This window comes from Musa acuminata, chromosome BXJ1-6 (assembly GCF_036884655.1).
Source record: "Musa acuminata AAA Group cultivar baxijiao chromosome BXJ1-6, Cavendish_Baxijiao_AAA, whole genome shotgun sequence".
NCBI classification, from domain to species: domain Eukaryota; kingdom Viridiplantae; phylum Streptophyta; class Magnoliopsida; order Zingiberales; family Musaceae; genus Musa; species Musa acuminata.
Genome location: NC_088332.1, coordinates 7,043,769 through 7,061,243, shown reverse-complemented (window position 1 = coordinate 7,061,243; position 17,475 = coordinate 7,043,769). Strand labels below are relative to the sequence as shown.

General features: G+C 45.0%; 2 protein-coding genes and 1 long non-coding RNA gene across 4 annotated transcripts; 2 read left to right on the top strand and 1 right to left on the bottom strand.

Annotated features, from left to right (window-relative positions):
• Positions 1 to 1,519: 1,519 nt before the first annotated feature.
• LOC135675937 (leucine-rich repeat receptor-like serine/threonine-protein kinase BAM1) lies at positions 1,520 to 6,365 on the bottom strand. 2 transcript variants are annotated; one of them, XR_010514069.1, is made up of 3 exons: positions 3,469 to 6,365; positions 2,832 to 3,337; positions 2,311 to 2,446 (listed from the first exon to the last, which is right to left on the bottom strand). XR_010514069.1 is itself a non-coding variant. In XM_065186598.1 (2 exons), the coding sequence occupies exons 1-2, from the start codon at positions 6,032 to 6,034 to the stop codon at positions 2,025 to 2,027; spliced, it is 2,988 nt and encodes a 995-aa protein (XP_065042670.1). In that variant the 5' UTR covers positions 6,035 to 6,365; the 3' UTR covers positions 1,520 to 2,024. The 2 variants fall into 2 exon arrangements, 1 of the variants encoding a protein (XP_065042670.1); XM_065186598.1 differs by lacking the exon at positions 2,832 to 3,337 and having other exon boundaries at positions 1,520 to 2,446.
• A 62-nt stretch (positions 6,366 to 6,427) lies between these two features.
• LOC135675938 (uncharacterized) lies at positions 6,428 to 10,309 on the top strand. Its single transcript, XR_010514070.1, has 4 exons — positions 6,428 to 8,444; positions 8,630 to 8,861; positions 9,026 to 9,380; positions 9,459 to 10,309. It is a non-coding gene; the product is annotated as an uncharacterized LOC135675938 (long non-coding RNA).
• Positions 10,310 to 13,038: 2,729 nt separating this feature from the next.
• On the top strand, positions 13,039 to 16,505 carry LOC135675936 (GDP-L-galactose phosphorylase 2-like). Its single transcript, XM_065186597.1, has 6 exons — positions 13,039 to 13,615; positions 13,749 to 13,861; positions 13,962 to 14,264; positions 14,339 to 14,524; positions 14,662 to 14,922; positions 15,968 to 16,505. The coding sequence occupies exons 1-6, from the start codon at positions 13,510 to 13,512 to the stop codon at positions 16,292 to 16,294; spliced, it is 1,296 nt and encodes a 431-aa protein (XP_065042669.1). The 5' UTR covers positions 13,039 to 13,509; the 3' UTR covers positions 16,295 to 16,505.
• Positions 16,506 to 17,475: the final 970 nt, after the last annotated feature.

Here is a 17,475-nt window from a genome sequence, read left to right as displayed (position 1 = left end):
TTCTTTCAACATAAATCTTGCCTTTTTTTTTTCCAAAGTGCTTGATCTTAAAATTTATCGCTTCATCTTACAAGAACTGTTGCTCTCTTATTGCCCTCGTCAAATTCATTCTCACTCAAATTAAGCTGGCACTACTTAATTATTTGAGGCAATTCATCCATGTTACTGAAATTGTGACGAGGTTAGCGTTTTCTTGATGTGGAATTAAGCTACCATCTTTCCTTATTTCAATTGATTTCTAGACATGAGCAAAACACTTGAGAAATATGAGACTTCTTAGGACAAAAACTTGGCATGCAACAACTTCAAAAGGACAGGGAAGGGTGCAGTCTAAGCCGCACCAGCAGCACTGCGTGGCTTACGTGCAGCTGAACTTGCATTTTGTAAGTTATTGATCTTGTTTGAATGTGTCTGATCCAATTCTTGCTCATCCCCATGGATTCATCATGAGCTTCAGGTGATGTTTTTGCTCGTGCAATGAGTTCACCAAGTTCTAATAATCATGGGGAGAGAGATCTAATTGATCATTCCGACAGGCATACATGAAGCAAAGTATCTCAGCATGGCCTGCTGCTACTTTTCACCATTTGCAGACAGGAAAAGCTGCCACCGTAAGGTTTGATCTTTATTCTAACAGATCAAAGGCTGCAAAGGAAGGTGATAAATAATGTGTCTAAACCACACCTGGATGCTGGAAACCCATCAAAGAGATCAAAGAATTCCAAGCCAAGAAAACACACATGCAAATTGGCAGATACCATATGTGTCATCAGTATGACGACAGGTGAAACCAAAGAACACAAAGAATAGTTTGGGTTGTTCAGACACAAAAAGGATTTGCATTTTGTGTCACATAACGAGAGCAGAAGTGCACTGCACCCACCGAAAGACCTGTAGAAGAGCTCCATAATGCGGATCAAGAAATGCATGGAGACGACTCTGAGCCTCACCACATTCGTTAGACAAAAAGAACTTTAGCCTAGAACAGTTGCTTGTCATTGAGATCTTAAATCTTTTGCTCAAGAAAAAGAGTGTCCCATCTCACTGTTGTTTCTTTTTCTTTTCACCCACTTCTTTGGATCGTCTCCGGCTACCCCATCGGTTCATGTTCTGATCTTATCCTACACATCGTTCATCTGTCACACTCCCAGAAGCCTACATAATGGTCCTCAACAGTCAATAGGAGAAGAGTGGGAAGGACTTTTGAAAAGAGGCACTTTTGTTGATTGGCTGTATAGAGAGAGAAACAAAGGGAAAGATGTGTCTGCAGATTGCCACTCAGTGGGGTTCATCTGTCTCCTCCTCCTGTATAGAGAGAGAGAGAGAGAGAGAGAGAGAGAGAGAGAGCCATGCAGCAATGGGTTACTCATTGAACCCCTGCTCTGATCAACTCTGCTTTCAAATTTTGGTCCTTTGCACTCCAAAGATCAATGATTCATGAATAGATTTTTGTTGAATCAATCAATGCCTTACCTTTGATTTAGTTTTGCAGGTGATAGCTATAATTAACAGAAACATAAAAAAAAGAAAAAGAGAAAGAGAAGATAAGATAGGGTATCATCAAAGGTTCATAGGACAGTATTAGGAAACAGAGCATAGTTAGACCACCCTCCCAATAATGACACAACAGCTCAGGTGTGATACTTCCACTACCACACTTGACAATTCCAACATAAACTACTGCTGAACCAACAAAGAATTTGAGGGAAATGAGAGCAGCTTGAGGCCAAAGATTAGAGAGGATTACAAAAGCAAATAGCTATGATGGAAAAGTATTGTACATGGACCACACTTGGAGCTGCATGACAACCTTAGCCATGCTTTCTTTTGATGAAGGTGATCACCACCACCATCAACCCATCAACAGAGTAAAGCTCATTGTTGTTCCAACAGTTCTTCTGCAACTCGCACTGAGATCTGAAAAGAAAGCAGCACCTTTGCTCATCAAAGTTAAAGAATTATAGGGGTCCATTTCATCATCATTGCTGTAATTTACACACCACTCCCGCACATCTTCACCGTCATCAGGTCAAGAGATCCGGGAAGAGCTTGCAGAAGCCGGTCTCCTTCTTGCCTGAGCTGCTCTCTTTCAGTGCAGTGGCAGAGGAAGAGGGAGAGTGGCTCTCCGGGACATGGTGCGGGAACTCGGAGAGCATCTGGACAACCTCCCTCATCGTCGGCCTCTCCACGCTGTTCTCCTGCACGCACAGCATGGCCACGAAGAAGACATGCATCACCTCGGCTATCGGCACCGTGCTCAGCCTTGGATCAGCGATGGCGGCGACGTTGTCTCTGCTGCAGTCGGTGACCCTCTTGGCCCACTGAACTATGTCCACTCCGTCCCCGAACTCCCCCACCGGGCGTCGCCCGGTGATGAGCTCAAGTAGAACCACTCCGAAGCTGTAGACGTCGCTCTTCTCGTCTACTTTGAGCGTGTACGCATACTCTGGGATCAAACATGCAAGCAAAAACAGAGTAAGAGAACAGTTGTACACAAAACGAGGATTTAATGGACTATACATCATCCGAAAGAGAAGATATAGAAGAACTCGGTGGCGAATGACCCATTAACATTAATGGACTATACATCATCGTGTGCATGTCCCGAGAGTCAGATAGCATATCCCCCATCAAATCAAAGGAGGAGGAGGAGGAGCAGTGTGAGGTGGGAGAATCTTTGTGATCCATGTATTTTACAGGTCTCGGGAGTTGCCATTGAAATCCATCACAAGCCTCAAAAAATCCCACGCTGTGCTGGTGTTGAGCACACATGCAAGAGAGATAGAGAGAGAGAGAGAGAGATGTGGTGGATGATGTGATCTCTCACAAACCTAAATCTGAAGTGACGGGACCAGGTTGCTGAATCCCACTCCAAGATTTTTCGGGTGATTCAGTCAACCTAGAAGGCAGCTCCTTGGAAGGAGAACGAACAGTGATCTCAACGCAGGAAAAGAGTCAAGGCCTTCGAATTGGGAACAGCAGAAGGCACGCTTTCACCAAAGCCGATACTGCGAAAGCTGCCGCCCCTTCTTGTCGGTCCCCCACCCCACCCCTGGTCCTGTGACTCGGATTTCCATTTCCGGTGGTACGAAGCCGCGCACCGGAACAGGTGGGCGGATTCACGACGTGACATACAGCGCCTCAGCGTCACGTCCCTGTTCTCTCCCTCTCTCTCTCTGCCCATCAATCTGTGTGCATGCTGTCGCTTCAACGTGAGCCAGTCGCACAGTACCCCTGAGCTTTTATCTGGTGGGTAAAACACATAGGTTTTGTTTCTGTTGCAGAAATCAGAGGTCCCGAGTCTCACGCATGTTTAAGACTCTGACTCTGCAGACGGCTGCCGGTTTTTGGTAGCAGAATGAAAAGCGAAGCGGGAAACGGTTTTGTATGAGAGTGTTTCGGAAACAGAACGATCCATGTTTTGAGAACAGAAAACAGAAAACAGAAACGAGAAGGGTGAGAGCGCACCTGGAGCGATATAGCCGTAGGATCCGGCGATGGCAGACATGCTCTCGGAGGCGCCGCCGTCCTGCAAGAACTTGGCCAGGCCGAAGTCCGCCACGTGTGCCTCAAAACCCGTGTCGAGCAAGATGTTGTTGGACTTCACATCTCGGTGTACTATCATGGGACTGCAATCGTGGTGGAGGTAGCACAGCCCCCTCGCCGCCTCCACCGCGATCCGGTAGCGGCGGTCCCAGCCCAGGAAGCCGCCCCCCTTCCCGTGCAACACCTCGCCGAGGCTGCCGTTCCCCATGTACTCGTACACCAGCACGTTGGTGTCCTGGTTGGTGCAGAAGGCCAGCAGCCGCACGATGTTCCGGTGCCGGATGCTCCCCAGCGTCCGGACCTCCGCCCTGAACCCATGGTCGTGCCCGCCGGCCCTCAGTCGCTTCACCGCGATCGCCTCCCCGGCTCGGGTCCGCCCCATGTACACCACCCCGCCACCGCCGCGCCCGATCACGTTCCCGTCCCTCATGCACTCCAGCACGTCCGACACCCCGAAGTCCACCTTCTGGAACGCGGTGAGCCGCCACGCCGCGCCTCCAGGCCCCCGGCGGTACGACCGCGCCCGCACGGCCGCGGCCACCGCGAACACCAGCGAGCAGAGCAGCAGCCCCAGCGCGAATATCAACTTGAAGTCCCCCGCGCTGCGCGGCGCATGCACCCTGCCGGCCGTGTGGCTGCAGGGGTTCTCCAGGACCGGCCCGCAGAGGCCGACGTTGCCCGCGAACGAGGAGGCGTTCATGTAGGCCAGCTGCCCGACTTCCGGCAGCTCGCCGGAGAGGTCGTTGAACGAGAAGTCGGCCGCTGTGAGGCTCCTCATCGCCGCAATCGACCTCGGTATCGAGTCGCTCAAGTGGTTCATGGAAAGGTTCAGGTAATTCAGTATCGAAATTCCGGCGATCTCCGACGGAATCGGGCCGGACAGATTGTTCTGGCTGAGATCGAGGTAGGTGAGCTGGGTGCAACTGCCGATCTCCGGCGGGATCGAGCCGGACAGGCGATTGCGGCTCAGGTCGAGCTTGACCATGCGCCGCAGCCCGCCGATGGCGCTGGGGATTGGACCGGCCAACTGATTGTTGCCAAGCAGCAAGGTTTGAATGGAAGAGAGGTTTGAGATGGAGGATGGTATTGGCCCGGCGAGCAGGTTGTTGGATAGGTTGAGCTCGGCCAGCTGGGTTGGACTGTGGCCACTGTTATCATCATTCGCTGGTACTGGACCAGAGAGGTAATTGTTCTGCAGCTCCAATAGGTTTAGGTTGGGAAGGTAGAGGAGGCCTAATGGGATGCTGCCATTGAGATAATTCTGACCGAGTCTCACTCTTGTGAGGCTGGAACACCTGCCTAAGCTCGCGGGCACGGCGCCGAACAAGAAATTGTTGAGTAGAATGAGGACTTTGAGCTGATTAAGAGGACACAGGTTAGCAGGGACTGCACCGGTGAGCTTGTTCGACGAAAGATCGAGCACCCGTATCCGGCCTCCCGAGCCGAGCCTCTCCGGTATGGCGCCCGTGAAGTTGTTCATGAAGAGCTGGAGCGTGTCCAGGTTAGGTAGCTCTGCGACGAACTCGGGTATCGAGCCATGCAATCGGTTCATGAAGAGGTTGAGCAGGTTCAGCTGGGTGAGGGCGGCCAGCTCGTGGGGAACTTCTCCGGTGAGCGCATTGTTCGACAGGTCGAGCAGCGTCAGCCTGGTGAGATTACCGAGCGACGGCGGTATCTGCCCGGACAACCGGTTGGAGTGCAGGAACAGCGTTTCGAGGTTGATCAACTTGCCGATCTGCCGCGGTATCTCCCCGTCGAGGCCGCAGCTCGAGAGGTCCAGGAGGACTAGATTGCTTAGTTTGCTCAGCTCGGTGGGAATGTCGCCGTCGTACACATTATAGTAGCCCAAGTAAAGCTGCTTGAGGCTTGTCAGGTTCCCCAACTCGGCGGGAATTCTGCCGCGGAGATCGTTGCCGTTCAACGACAGGTACTCTAACGTGGTTAATCTCCCATAGCTGGCCGGAATTTCTCCGTCGAAGTAGTTGCCGCCGAGGTCCAAGTACTTGATTCTCTTCAAGCTCGCGACGCCGGCCGGTAACGAGGCCGTGAAGTTGTTGTCGTAGGCGTCGAGCACCTCCAGGTTCGGCAGGCCCAAGTAGTCCCACTCGAGCCCGCCGTCGAACTGGTTGAAGGAGATGTTCAAGTACCGAAGGCTCGGCAAATGGGACACCCTGATCGCACCTTGGAGCTGGTTTCCGGCGAGCGAAAGGTTGACGAGGGAGTCGAGGCCGAAGATGTCGAGCGAAACAGAGCCAGAAATGTTCAAGTTGGAGAGATCGACGGCGACGACGCGGCCGTGCTCGCACTGGACTCCGAACCACGAGCACACTGAGCTAAGGTCCGCAGTATTCCAGCTCTCTACTTCTGGGGTAGAAGATTGGAAGCCTTCTCTTACGGAAGCCAACACTAAGGCATCGTTCTGAAGCGAAGCACAAGCAACAGGACTTACAACAGTAAACAAGGCGAGGAGGAGGAGAGAAGGGACCATTTTGATGAAGTTTTGGAGATCGATCTAGTCAGACATATCTCTACGAGAATATGACTTGGAGGAATGAAAGAGAAGAATGGAGGTTTACAGACTGTACATGGGAGGATATAAGGCTAAGGGCTTGGAATCTGAGAAGCTTCGCATGTGTATGGTTTTCAGGGAAGAGGCATCTTTCAGAGAGGAGACTTCACAGGGAAGATATGAAGGGAGACAGGTACCTCCTACTTCCTTCGTCTGATCTCTTTTATTTTATTGTTCTCCTTCTGCTCTTTGATATGTGTGTGGAGAGAGAGAGAGAGAGAGAGAGAGAGAGAGAGAGAGAGAGGTGGCTGTTGTGGCTCCTTCAGCTAGGCCAAAAATATATGGCAAGAGAGGGAAAGAGAAGAAGGTGGTCTTTAAATATTATTTGCAGGCAAACAAAGTGCTGACATTGGCTGCAGAATTCCATTAAAGTTTTAGATGTTAGGAAAAAGATCTATGAGGTTAAAGTGGGTCTCAAGATGTTGGCCCAAACTTGACAGATTGAGGTTTAGAATCGTCAGCAAATCTTAAGTGGTAAATATAGGAGCCAAGTAGATCAACTCAACTGAGGCAACAAATTTGAATGAGGATTCAGCATGGCCTCAAAAAATCCTTATATCCCAAGAGAAGAAAGAGAACGTTGCATGTGCAGGAAGAAATTGCAAAGGAGCAACAACAACTGGGTTATTGCTTCACCATGTACCGAAGCTGGCACCTGCCACTGATTGCTGATGGGGCCACAGTTCAGAGCCTGCACACTGCCATTAAAAGTCTAGCTTGGAATGTCCTGGATGAGCACAAGGACCACAGTGTTTCATAGATGTTCTGTGTTGTCCACAATCAATAGGAAAAGAGGATGATGTGCAGAAGATGTGAGGAGTTTACTACTGTTTCAAGCATTTTCCAGTTCCTGTACTCTGGTCAGTGATGCCAATCGTGATTATAGCAGAATCATTATGTCCAGGTAACAGAGATCATACATGGCTATATAATCAATCAGGCAATGGAATGATTGTGACCTGCAATGATGGCTGTAATAATATATACAGCTGTTGATATGCTGCGTGGGAAGGAATAATTGAAGCTTTCTCTTTTATTTCCCTGCTTTATTTCTTGTCCCTCTCCTCTCTCCACCCTTCAAAGATACATGGTCCTTGAGAGAGAGAGAGAAAGAGAGAGAGAGATGGAGGTGGGGGTAAGATCCTCCTCCACTCCAAAAGAAAGGAAAAGATGCAGATGCATGGCCCCCTTCACATGGGAAAGAGTGCTCTTGTATCATATGGGAATTGCACAGGAGCCACTTCTCTTTTGCTTCTCTTCTTTCCCAAAGTTGCCTTCTTTGCTTCCTAGTGCTTCTACTTGACTCCTTTTTCCTCCTTTAGGCTTCGTGGATTATCTGGCTAAAGCTAATCCACTCCCTTGCATGCATGGGTCACTTTGAATTCATCCATGGCATCTGAAACCTCCCTTTTAGGGTGGGGGGGTGCTCTGTGGCTAGTTGGTAAGCACCTCCTCCTCGAAGCCAAGGAGAAGAAGGGTAGCCATTTGACAAGTCACCATCTGAGACTTTTGTGACGGTGGTGTAAGAAGCATGTGAAGTTTGCCACCAAGCAATGTGATGAATGCTAGTGGATTGAGAGAAGATCCAATGAGATATCTTGAATGGCCACATGAAATGGTCAGTCGTGATCTTGATGCCCATCTAAGATCTTTCTCCAATGGCAAATGGCCCCTGAACAGTCTCTCTCTCTCTCTCTCTCTCTCTCTCTCTCTCTCTCTCTCTCTCTGTCAAGTGCAGAGAAGCAAGAACTACCTTGTCGGGCAACGGTAAACCTCTCCGTTTCCTTCACAAGAGATCAAACAGCATGTAGCGACAATTCAAGCAGGACGATAGGGAAGAAATGAAGTCACGAGACTCGCAAGACAACCACAAGAAGAACAGAAGACGGAAAGCATAGTTTTCTAGATGGATGATTGGACATCGAGTGAGTACAAGAGACAAATCAAACTAGTAAGTAATGTGCCCATCATTTTCGATATCAGCACGTCGATCACCGCACCCCATGCAGTGGTGCTGCCTGCGACAAAGCCGGTCTTCAGTTCAAGGAGAGAAGGAATGACCGCCAAAGGCCTTCAAAAGCCGAGGCACTAACACAGGCCTCTTTAGCTTTAACTAAAGAATGGTGCGCTTCGCCTCACACCCCTCATTTTACACTGGGAAAGCAGGCGATGAACGTGCTCGGCCAAAGGAAAAGACAAAAAGAGAGAAAGAGAGCTTCGAATTAAAGAGGAGGAGAAAACAAAGCGAGAACACATCATTCTTTTCTTCCCTCCATTCTTTGAAGAGATCATCGCTCTGGCTCGGAGGACAAGAGAGGATCTTTGGAAGGTGCCATGTCTCACCCTTTGCGTTGGCAATGAATGACACGAGAGAAACTAAAGTCTCGATGCGTGCACACTTCCCCAGTTTGATGGCAGAAGCCTTCCTTGCTCGCCCGGATGCCCCTGCCCAGCCACCATAGGCTTTCTTTTAGACTTCTCTAATGCATGTCCTTCCTCTCTCTTAATGTGCAGGAATCAACATGTCGAAGCTGAACACTTCACATCACACAGAGAAACTCGTATTGATTGCTTGTAACGAGATGGACATCTGCTTCTTTCTCGCTCGAGCTTTGCCACTTTGAACTCAGTGGAAGAATCCTCGCCTTTTCCTTTTGTCTTGTGCCGCTTCTTTGGAGTTGCAACGTCCACAGCATGCTTTGTTCACGTTGCAAAAGGAGCCACCGCTGCAAAAGAGACACTCAAGGTTGGTGTTCCATCAAGATCGGCAAAGCATTGCTTGCCGACCTATGTGGCCGATCCAAATGGTTTGAACATTGCGGCCTATTATTATTATTGTTCTATTACACTTCAACTACATTTAGTTCCATTACTTGCTTGCTTGATTCTAACTAAACATGTGAAATATAGGAGGCGACGAGCAGTGCGAACAAGATTAGAGATAATGCATGGGCAAGAAATGATCAAACAATAATTAGCGTAAAATATAGGAGGTGATGAGTAGTGTCTTCTTTCCGTTTTTTAAGGTGCTCGAGTCCAAGCATCTTCTTTCCGTTCTAAAAGCATATGATAGTGGAATGCCGATTTGGGTCTACACAATCCCACTAGTTTAGCTTCATGGATTATGGAGACACTGCTGTCGAAGAAAAAGATGATTATGGACTCGACCACACCAGTCTTTTTTGTGCTCATAGAAACTAACATCAATCGATCAGACAATGATGTGATGGAGCATTTGTCATCATTTCTAGCATTATTAGCTAAGGTATGCGCATATTATAATCGAATTAGTTTATGTTTTTACCTTGGTATAATAGCATTAACCTGTGCTTTACGTGAGCAGTCACAGATGATGGATCACCGAAGGCTGCCTCGCCTGTGTTGTTCCATCATGCTGCTGTCAGGCAGCCTTCGGAAAAGGGTTGACAACCATCAATAATGTTGAAACAGTGGAAGTATCAGTCTCATTCATGTCATATCTGCATCTCGAGTGGCATATCGACAATCACACTCTTTCCACCACCGTGGCTGATTCTGATCTCGTCTCCTTCCATGGGTGGATGCATTGCAATTGCACAAGAGTCAATTTCAGATGAAGAATCTCGTTATCTTAACGTATGCTAAGATGCACCATTATACACTGCTCGAAACCTGCCTAGAAATTGAAGGAGGTGCGGAAACTGAGAGGGATTGAATCGTCTGACAAGGTGATCAATGCTTTTGGCCCCTGGAGAAATGGCACAAGGCAAAGCATTAATGAAGGGAGAAGAAGAGCCGGCTGCCTCATCTGCTAATTGCAGCAACTGCCGCTGCCGGAAACTGACTCCATCAGTTCATCAAGGCGAGCAGAGACTGGCAGCACGGTACCTAAGCCTTCTTTGAACAGGAACAGGAACAGGTCATGGATCTCGAAAGTTTGGAAAGCTGCCTCCTGCTGCAGGTCTTCACTGGAAGAGACAACATAAGTACTTGGGACAGATTGCGGACCCTTTTGGTGTCATTTACCAGTTCATGCAGAAATTATGGTCAGATGCTCTTCTACTTTGTCAGAGTGGAGATTCTGTACAAGATTTGGATACAGTGCTCGGTCATCAGTGTCAAATAAATTAACATTCAAAGATGTTCTTGCACTGAATTCTGATGGGTAATTACAGTATTTTTTTTAGACATTTTATCCTAAAATCCTAATATTTATTGATTCTTTTCTGTACTGGATCGGATGGCATCTACTATTGGGTTTCTTTTACTGGATGGTGGGACCTTTTCTCCTCACTTGGACAAAACTATCTTTAGATTTTCTCTTATATAATTTGATTAGATTCATATCCTATTGATTATGTAGAATTTTAAGTTGAAGCTGACAAAATTATACTTCAAATTGAATATTATCAGTTCAAAAATTCTCAAATTCTGATAATTAATTATTATATTTTTTTAAAAAAGAAAAATATTATACTAATTATCTTTAAATAATGTTTAATTGATTCTGTGAAAATTTTGATTGGTATAATAAAAATTTGATAAAGTGTTTAATCGCATAACCTATTAAAAAAACTAAGTTAACACTCGAAATTGAATCGAATCATACTCGATCACAAAAAAATCTCTAAATTTAACAATTAATATCATAATTTTTTAAATAATACTTATTATCTTAGAATGATATCCTAATGGTTCTGTGAAATTTTGGATTGATTTAGTAGAAAAATATCAGTTCAAAAAATCTTAAATTTTAATAATTAATATTATAAATTATTAAAAAAAATTAATATTAATCATCTACAGATCATGTTCTAGTTACATTTGAATTACACTAGATCATAAAACCAACCTATTCAAAGAGTCTCCCATTTCAATTAAGTTTATTTCGTCGATATTTTATTATTTATAAGAAACATACTCTCAAATAAAAATGAATAGAAAAACATTATCCATTAAAAAGCCAATAGTTGATGCATGCATGCAGTAGCTAAACTTATGTATCATTTAGTTATTCCTAAGTTTCACTTGGTTGCCTCAAAGCATAAGCATCCATAATCAAACTTGTGTATAAAAGGTTAAATATTTATCCTTCCCTTTTTCCTCTGTCTCCTTTGTGTGACATAAAGTCTCCTCAGGGATTCACTCAAAAGAGTTGAAGGATTCAGTTTCTGCAGTAGGAATGTTCACTATTCAGGCAAACATATCTAATATGAATATTCTTGTAAAGAATATATGTCATCAAATTTTACAGACAGCAAGTGATCCATTGAAAGGCCTAAAATTTTGATTGAAATTTTTTGGCTGAAACTTTATGGTAATAATCCTCACATCCAAATCTTTTACAGTTCTGAAAGAAAACTGAAGAACAAGTGGTAGACTGCAATTTCCTAAAAGATCTATGAACTTTAGCTATTAGATATGTTTGCTGAAAATTTATAGTAATAATCCTGCATGCAAATCTTTACAGTTTCGAAAGAAAACCGAAGAACAAGTGATTCCATTTCCATTCTGATTGCAATTTCCTTCCTTGGGGGAAAGATTACGACCAGACTATTAAGTTTATTCCCAGTAGATAAACAATGCATTCATTACCTTGAATGCATGAAATTTCATGATCCACATCTGCGTTCTTGGTCGATGTCCTCAGCACAGTGGGTGTCTCATCTGTTTCAGAAGTAGAGTTCCATAACCTTTAAGCAAACTTACATCAGTTTGATGCTTCATGAGATGTAAACATCACAAGAACATATTGGCTGTGCCTATGCCACCAGCTCGAAGCAGTATCTCTTCAGGAATTCTATTTATCATTCTATAAAGTGTGACAAGTATTTTTAATTTGTGTTTCTACAAATTATTGATTTTTAATTCTATCAAGTTAATAGATCATTTATCTCATTGGGTTGAAATCATAGATAGATGAGATAATCCTCGTATATGCTATATAATCTGGTTTGGTTTCGGATTAGGATATAAAGCCATCAGTTATGAGATAGTGTAATATCCAGTAGTAATAGATGGATCTTATAAGACGATGCTGAAAGAAAATTCTAAAGCAGTGAGCCTTCAAGAGATGCGCATCGAAATAATTAGGTTTAAGACTTTGATCTCACACGCCACTCGATTAATTCTATAGTCCAACCACATGAGCACACCACCATCGCAACGTAAGCGCTCACACTAACAAGAGAGATGACATGCTTTAGCTTAAGCCATCAACTTTGACTCCTTTGTCAGATAATGTATTCTGCAAAGCCAGCATCGAGCAGATTTCACTGTGCATGATCTCAGCCAAAAGCTTTCGAGATGCAGAGCTATCGGATGCAGTAGCAGAAGAAGCCCAGGAAATGGAAGACAGTAGAGAGACGTGGGTCGAGAAGAATCACTCACCCATGCCTACAATGCCGTGCTATCGGATCTGTCGCCCGCATGTTTTGTTCTTGCTTGTTCTTGAGATGATTGGAGGACAAAGATACGACACAGATTCTTCTCGGAAGAAATATGCTTTGGGTCACAAAAATTCCCATTCTACTGTCGAACGCATGCTTGACAGACGTCCATGGAATCAATTTTTTATTAGGAATTTGCTCCACTTGATGTGTCAATAATTTTTAGTATATCCTGTGGAAGATTTGAGTCCTGAAGGTGAAATAGATTTCTTGAGAGTTTCTTTTTTGGTGATGGAATTCTTTGGTGGTTTATGAAGGGACTATTTGCAGGTATATGTTGGATTTTAGGGTACAAAATGAAGCCCATAATAAGATTTTGCAAGGCTAAAAATAGAAAATTCCAGCAATTAAATTTGAATATAAAAGAAAAAAACTAAAAATGACCAAAATGCTGATTTATTTAGAATAATTTAGTCGAATTCTTAATAAAGCCGGAGATGGGTAAGTGGGGAGGCGGCGGCCCCCACAAATGGGGCCCTTCCAGCCATAACGGCCATTGCTTTGCCGCCTTCGTTCCTTCGTCCGCTTCCGTAGATTTCGAGCGCATCCTCGATAACCCTCCACGGCGCAACGAGAGCGACGAGGAGTGGAACAAGTGGGGGAACGACGAAGTCGGTAGGTGAAGTCGAGGTGGGCAATCACGGCTTGAAGCGTTGGAGCCGACGGGAGGGGACACCACCGCCTCCTCGACACCGCACCGCAAGTGGAGACCCCCAAGCGCCGTCCCCCTTTCTCCACCGGCCTTCTCTTGGACAAGGAGCGCAGCCCCGCTCCCCACGGCGGTCGCGGCGCTCTCCCCTCAGCCGGTGGTAGCTCCTCCGACCTCCTCTTCCTCGCCGGCGGTGGGAGAGGACTCTCCCCCTCCTTTTCCCCTGCCCTATTTTGGTTAATTAGCTTAACCGTCCCCACCTCCCCCCTGTTCTCCCCTTTTCGCGTGTTACGTGAATAACCGATAGAGAAAGGAAGATGCTAACTATTAAGAGAGTCCCGACCGTGCTCTCAAACTATCAGGAAGATTCCGGCGAGCCCCGCGGCTGCGACCGAAACTGCCTCGGCAAGTGCTGCTTGCCTGGTAACGCGCAAAATTCCATCTTGATTTTCCCTTTTCTCTGAAACTCGTCCTTTTGTTTTCCTTCCTTTTTGGAATCCTCTTGGGCGATTCGATTTACTTTCACGTCTGATTTGTTGCGGGAAAACATTGGCAGTCTCCAAGCTTCCGCTTTATGCCTTCGAGAGCGACGCGAGGCCCAAAATTTCTTCCTCTGGTGACGACGAACCACCGTCCGACTTCTTCCTCAACACCCTTTTGCTGGGACAGGTACCATTCTTCTATACGTGCCATCAAAATTCGAACTTTTTTGGGGGTTCTTTCTAGTGTCTTTCTCAGTGATTCTGATGTGCTTTTGGGGATTTCACAGTGGGAGGATCGGATGAGCCGTGGGCTGTTCCGGTACGACGTGATGGCATGCGAGACTAAGGTGATCCCTGGGGAGTATGGCTTCGTTGCGCAGCTGAACGAAGGCCGCCACCTCAAGAAGAGGCCGACTGAGTTCCGCGTCGACCGCGTCCTCCAGCCTTTTGATCGTGCGAAGTTTAACTTCACCAAGGTCGGCCAGGAGGAGGTCCTGTTCCGCTTCGAGCCCGGGGAAAGTGGCAGTGGCCGCTTATTAGAGGATGATGCAGTTGGTGACGCCAACGCCCCCAATGTTGTTGCAATCAATGTAAGAGCTAAGAGCTACTCCCGATTCATGACATTCACGTTCAGCCGTTTCTATCTCTATTCACGTGTTTGCAGGTGAGCCCCATTGAGTATGGTCATGTGCTGCTGATTCCCCGCGTGCTCGACTGCTTGCCTCAGAGGATTGACCCTGATAGTTTCTTGCTCGCCCTTCATATGGCAGCGGAAGCAGGGAGCCCTTACTTTAGGCTCGGGTACAACAGCTTGGGTGCCTTTGCCACCATCAATCATCTGCATTTCCAGGTATATCCTCCAGAGATGCTCGGTCTTGCTGTTTCATCTCTGCTTATAGCTACTGTTAGATTGACACAATAAGTAAGTCACTGTGATGAAGTCTGCAGAAAGATTGACCAAGCAAGATTTTTATTGTGTCGAGACAGGCTTATTTCTTATCCATGCCCTTTCCTGTGGAGAAAGCTTCCACTCAAAGGATTCCAATTGTTGGAGGTCTGTCCCATAATGGAGTGAAGGTCTCACTATTGCTGAATTATCCCGTGAGGGGTCTTGTTTATGAGGGAGGAAATACTTTGAAGGACTTATCCGATGTAGTTGCCAACTCCTGCATCTGTCTCCAAGAGAACAATATCCCATTTAATGTTCTTATATCTGACTCTGGCCGGAGGATCTTCCTCTTTCCCCAGGTAAATTGCATTTGCTGTTTCCATCCGCCTCCATTCATCTTAGCATGGCTTATTGTGTAGGTGGCCTAGTGAACTGCACTTCTCTGGTATGTTAGGTGATCTGTAATAAGAATAAGCTTTTTTCACTTTTAATGTAGGTTTGGTCCTGGTAAATTCTGTGACAGATAATGCAAGAAAGAAGTATGAAATGGATAAATGTCTCTTACGGACAGGACTTGGAATCAGTTTATGCAATTCTTATATCAGCCTGTGATAGATGGAAATTGATCAATGCATAGGATGCTTGATGTAAATGGGAATTACGCTATTGCAGTCATTACATTTTACTTTTCAGTTTATGCTATTACATTTTAGCTTGTTGAAAGCCTTTCTTTGAGAGTCCACAGATAGTTCTGCCCCAAAGACAAATAAATGAATTGGATAACTGGCTCTTATGGACAGAATCTGGAATCATTCAATGTGATTCGAATGTCATCTTGATAGTATATAAATATTGTTGAACGGCTAGGATGGTTAATGTTAAAGGGAATTATGCTTTTTACCTTTGACTCTCTGTTGATACTATTACATTTTAGCTTCTTAAAAGCATTTGACAATACACAAATCCTTCTGCTGCAAAGATATAAATGAGAAACCATGGATGGAAAACTTAAAACTTCTGCGACCAAGCATTACATGAACAACTTGCTCTTTTTACATATTTATCATATTGCAAGTATTTTTGTGTATCATATCTGCCTTAAGTTTATAAATTTGTATAGCTTACATCGTGCTGACATTGAGCTAAAGAAAAAAAAAGAAAAAAAAAGGAGAAGACATGATTAAGGAAAACAAACTTGCATGCTCAAGGAAGTAGATGAGATAGATGTTCTCAAGTCTCATCCGTACTAGGTGTCGCTAATGGAGCTTGCATTTTTCCGGTAGTACTTTTTTTTGACTGACCTTTCTTGCTTGCAGTAGTGCTTGTTCTTAGCACTCTTTAACTCTAGAGAAAGAAGAGTTAGGTTGGTGCTGATAGGCTTTCTCCCTTTTCCGCACCTTGCAGTGTTATGCTGAGAAACAGGCACTGGGTGAAGTGGGCCAGGACCTTTTAGATACTCAAGTGAATCCAGCTGTGTGGGAGATCAGTGGGCACATAGTCCTGAAGCGGAAGAGAGATTACGATGAGGCATCAGAGCACTATGCATGGAGGCTCTTGGCTGAGGTCTCCCTCTCGGAGGCAAGGTTTGAAGAAGTGAAAGTGTACATCTTTGAGGCCACTGGTCTGGTGGAGTCTGAGAAGGAAAAGATGGAGCCAGGAGATAACAGAGGAGCCCCATATCAGTCCCCATCCCCAGTGGGCACTGCTTCTCCTCACCTGAAGGTTGCCTGATTCTTCTGAATTGCCTACTGATTTGCTTCTGCCTACCTACCAAGAAGAATCAGAGCACCAAAGTTCTGTCTTCCGTTTGTTTGTGTTGTGTAACACTGGGTCTTTTGACAAGGCAAGTGTGGTTCTCATGTAGCTTTGAACCCACTGCTGATTCAAGACTTCCATTGTCCACTGATATTTATGAACAGTAATGACAGCTACTTTCTCCTTATGCTTGTTCTTCATAGTCTCTCTAATTTCATCAATCTTCTCTGAGGTTTTGTTCATGATAAATATAAAGGGCAGCTTTGGTTTTTGTCCTTGTATCAACACCATCACATCTTGTTTTTGTTAGAGCTTGTTCTTCATAGTTTGCCCACATTTCATAGTCTTTTGCATAGAGCTTAGTGTTTATTTAATTACGAAGTTTGAACTTTGTTGCAAGTTCAATTCTATCAGCTTGGGTCTGACAAAGCTCAGCCATGAAACATTCATTCTTATTGGGAGAATATGAATTGGTTAGATGTGTATTTGCAGGGAAAGTGATCGTAGAAACAACTTGGAGCAAGAGACATGGCTGCAGAGATTCCACAGTAAATGTTTCTTCAGATATATTACTCTTTATCATCCACATTCCAAATTTGTCAGAGCTCGAATTATGAGCAACTTTACTTTGCATTTCCCAACTATGTCACATGTTGAATTATTGGATTTGACTCTCCTTCCACCAGCTATAGCACTAATAGAACTTGGTCACCACCAGCTATAGCCTCGTTTAAGCTCTTTCTTGATTGGGTCATTCACCATTGCACTATGATACCATTTATATGGATCCACTTAAAATGCTTAGACCAACCTACTATAATCTTAGAAACTGACTTAATGTCAGGACTTCAGTTTGTAGTTAAAGTAGCTAACAACTTAAAATTTATAGCAGGATGCTTTAAATACTAAGTCTAAAGTAAGTGGGTCACATACATCATACTAATATTTTAATATATAAATATACTTATATTACCTTTAAACTATTGAAGTTAATTTGATATTATAATTAGTAAGTCATTGTCCCAGATGAAAATTGATTCGAATCTGATTTATTTTTTTCTTCGAGTCGGTCTTAAGTCAAATTTTGATAGGAACCCCTAAAATGTTATGTCAAGACACTCATTGACAATCTAATACTTTAGTTTGTAAGTTGGTTA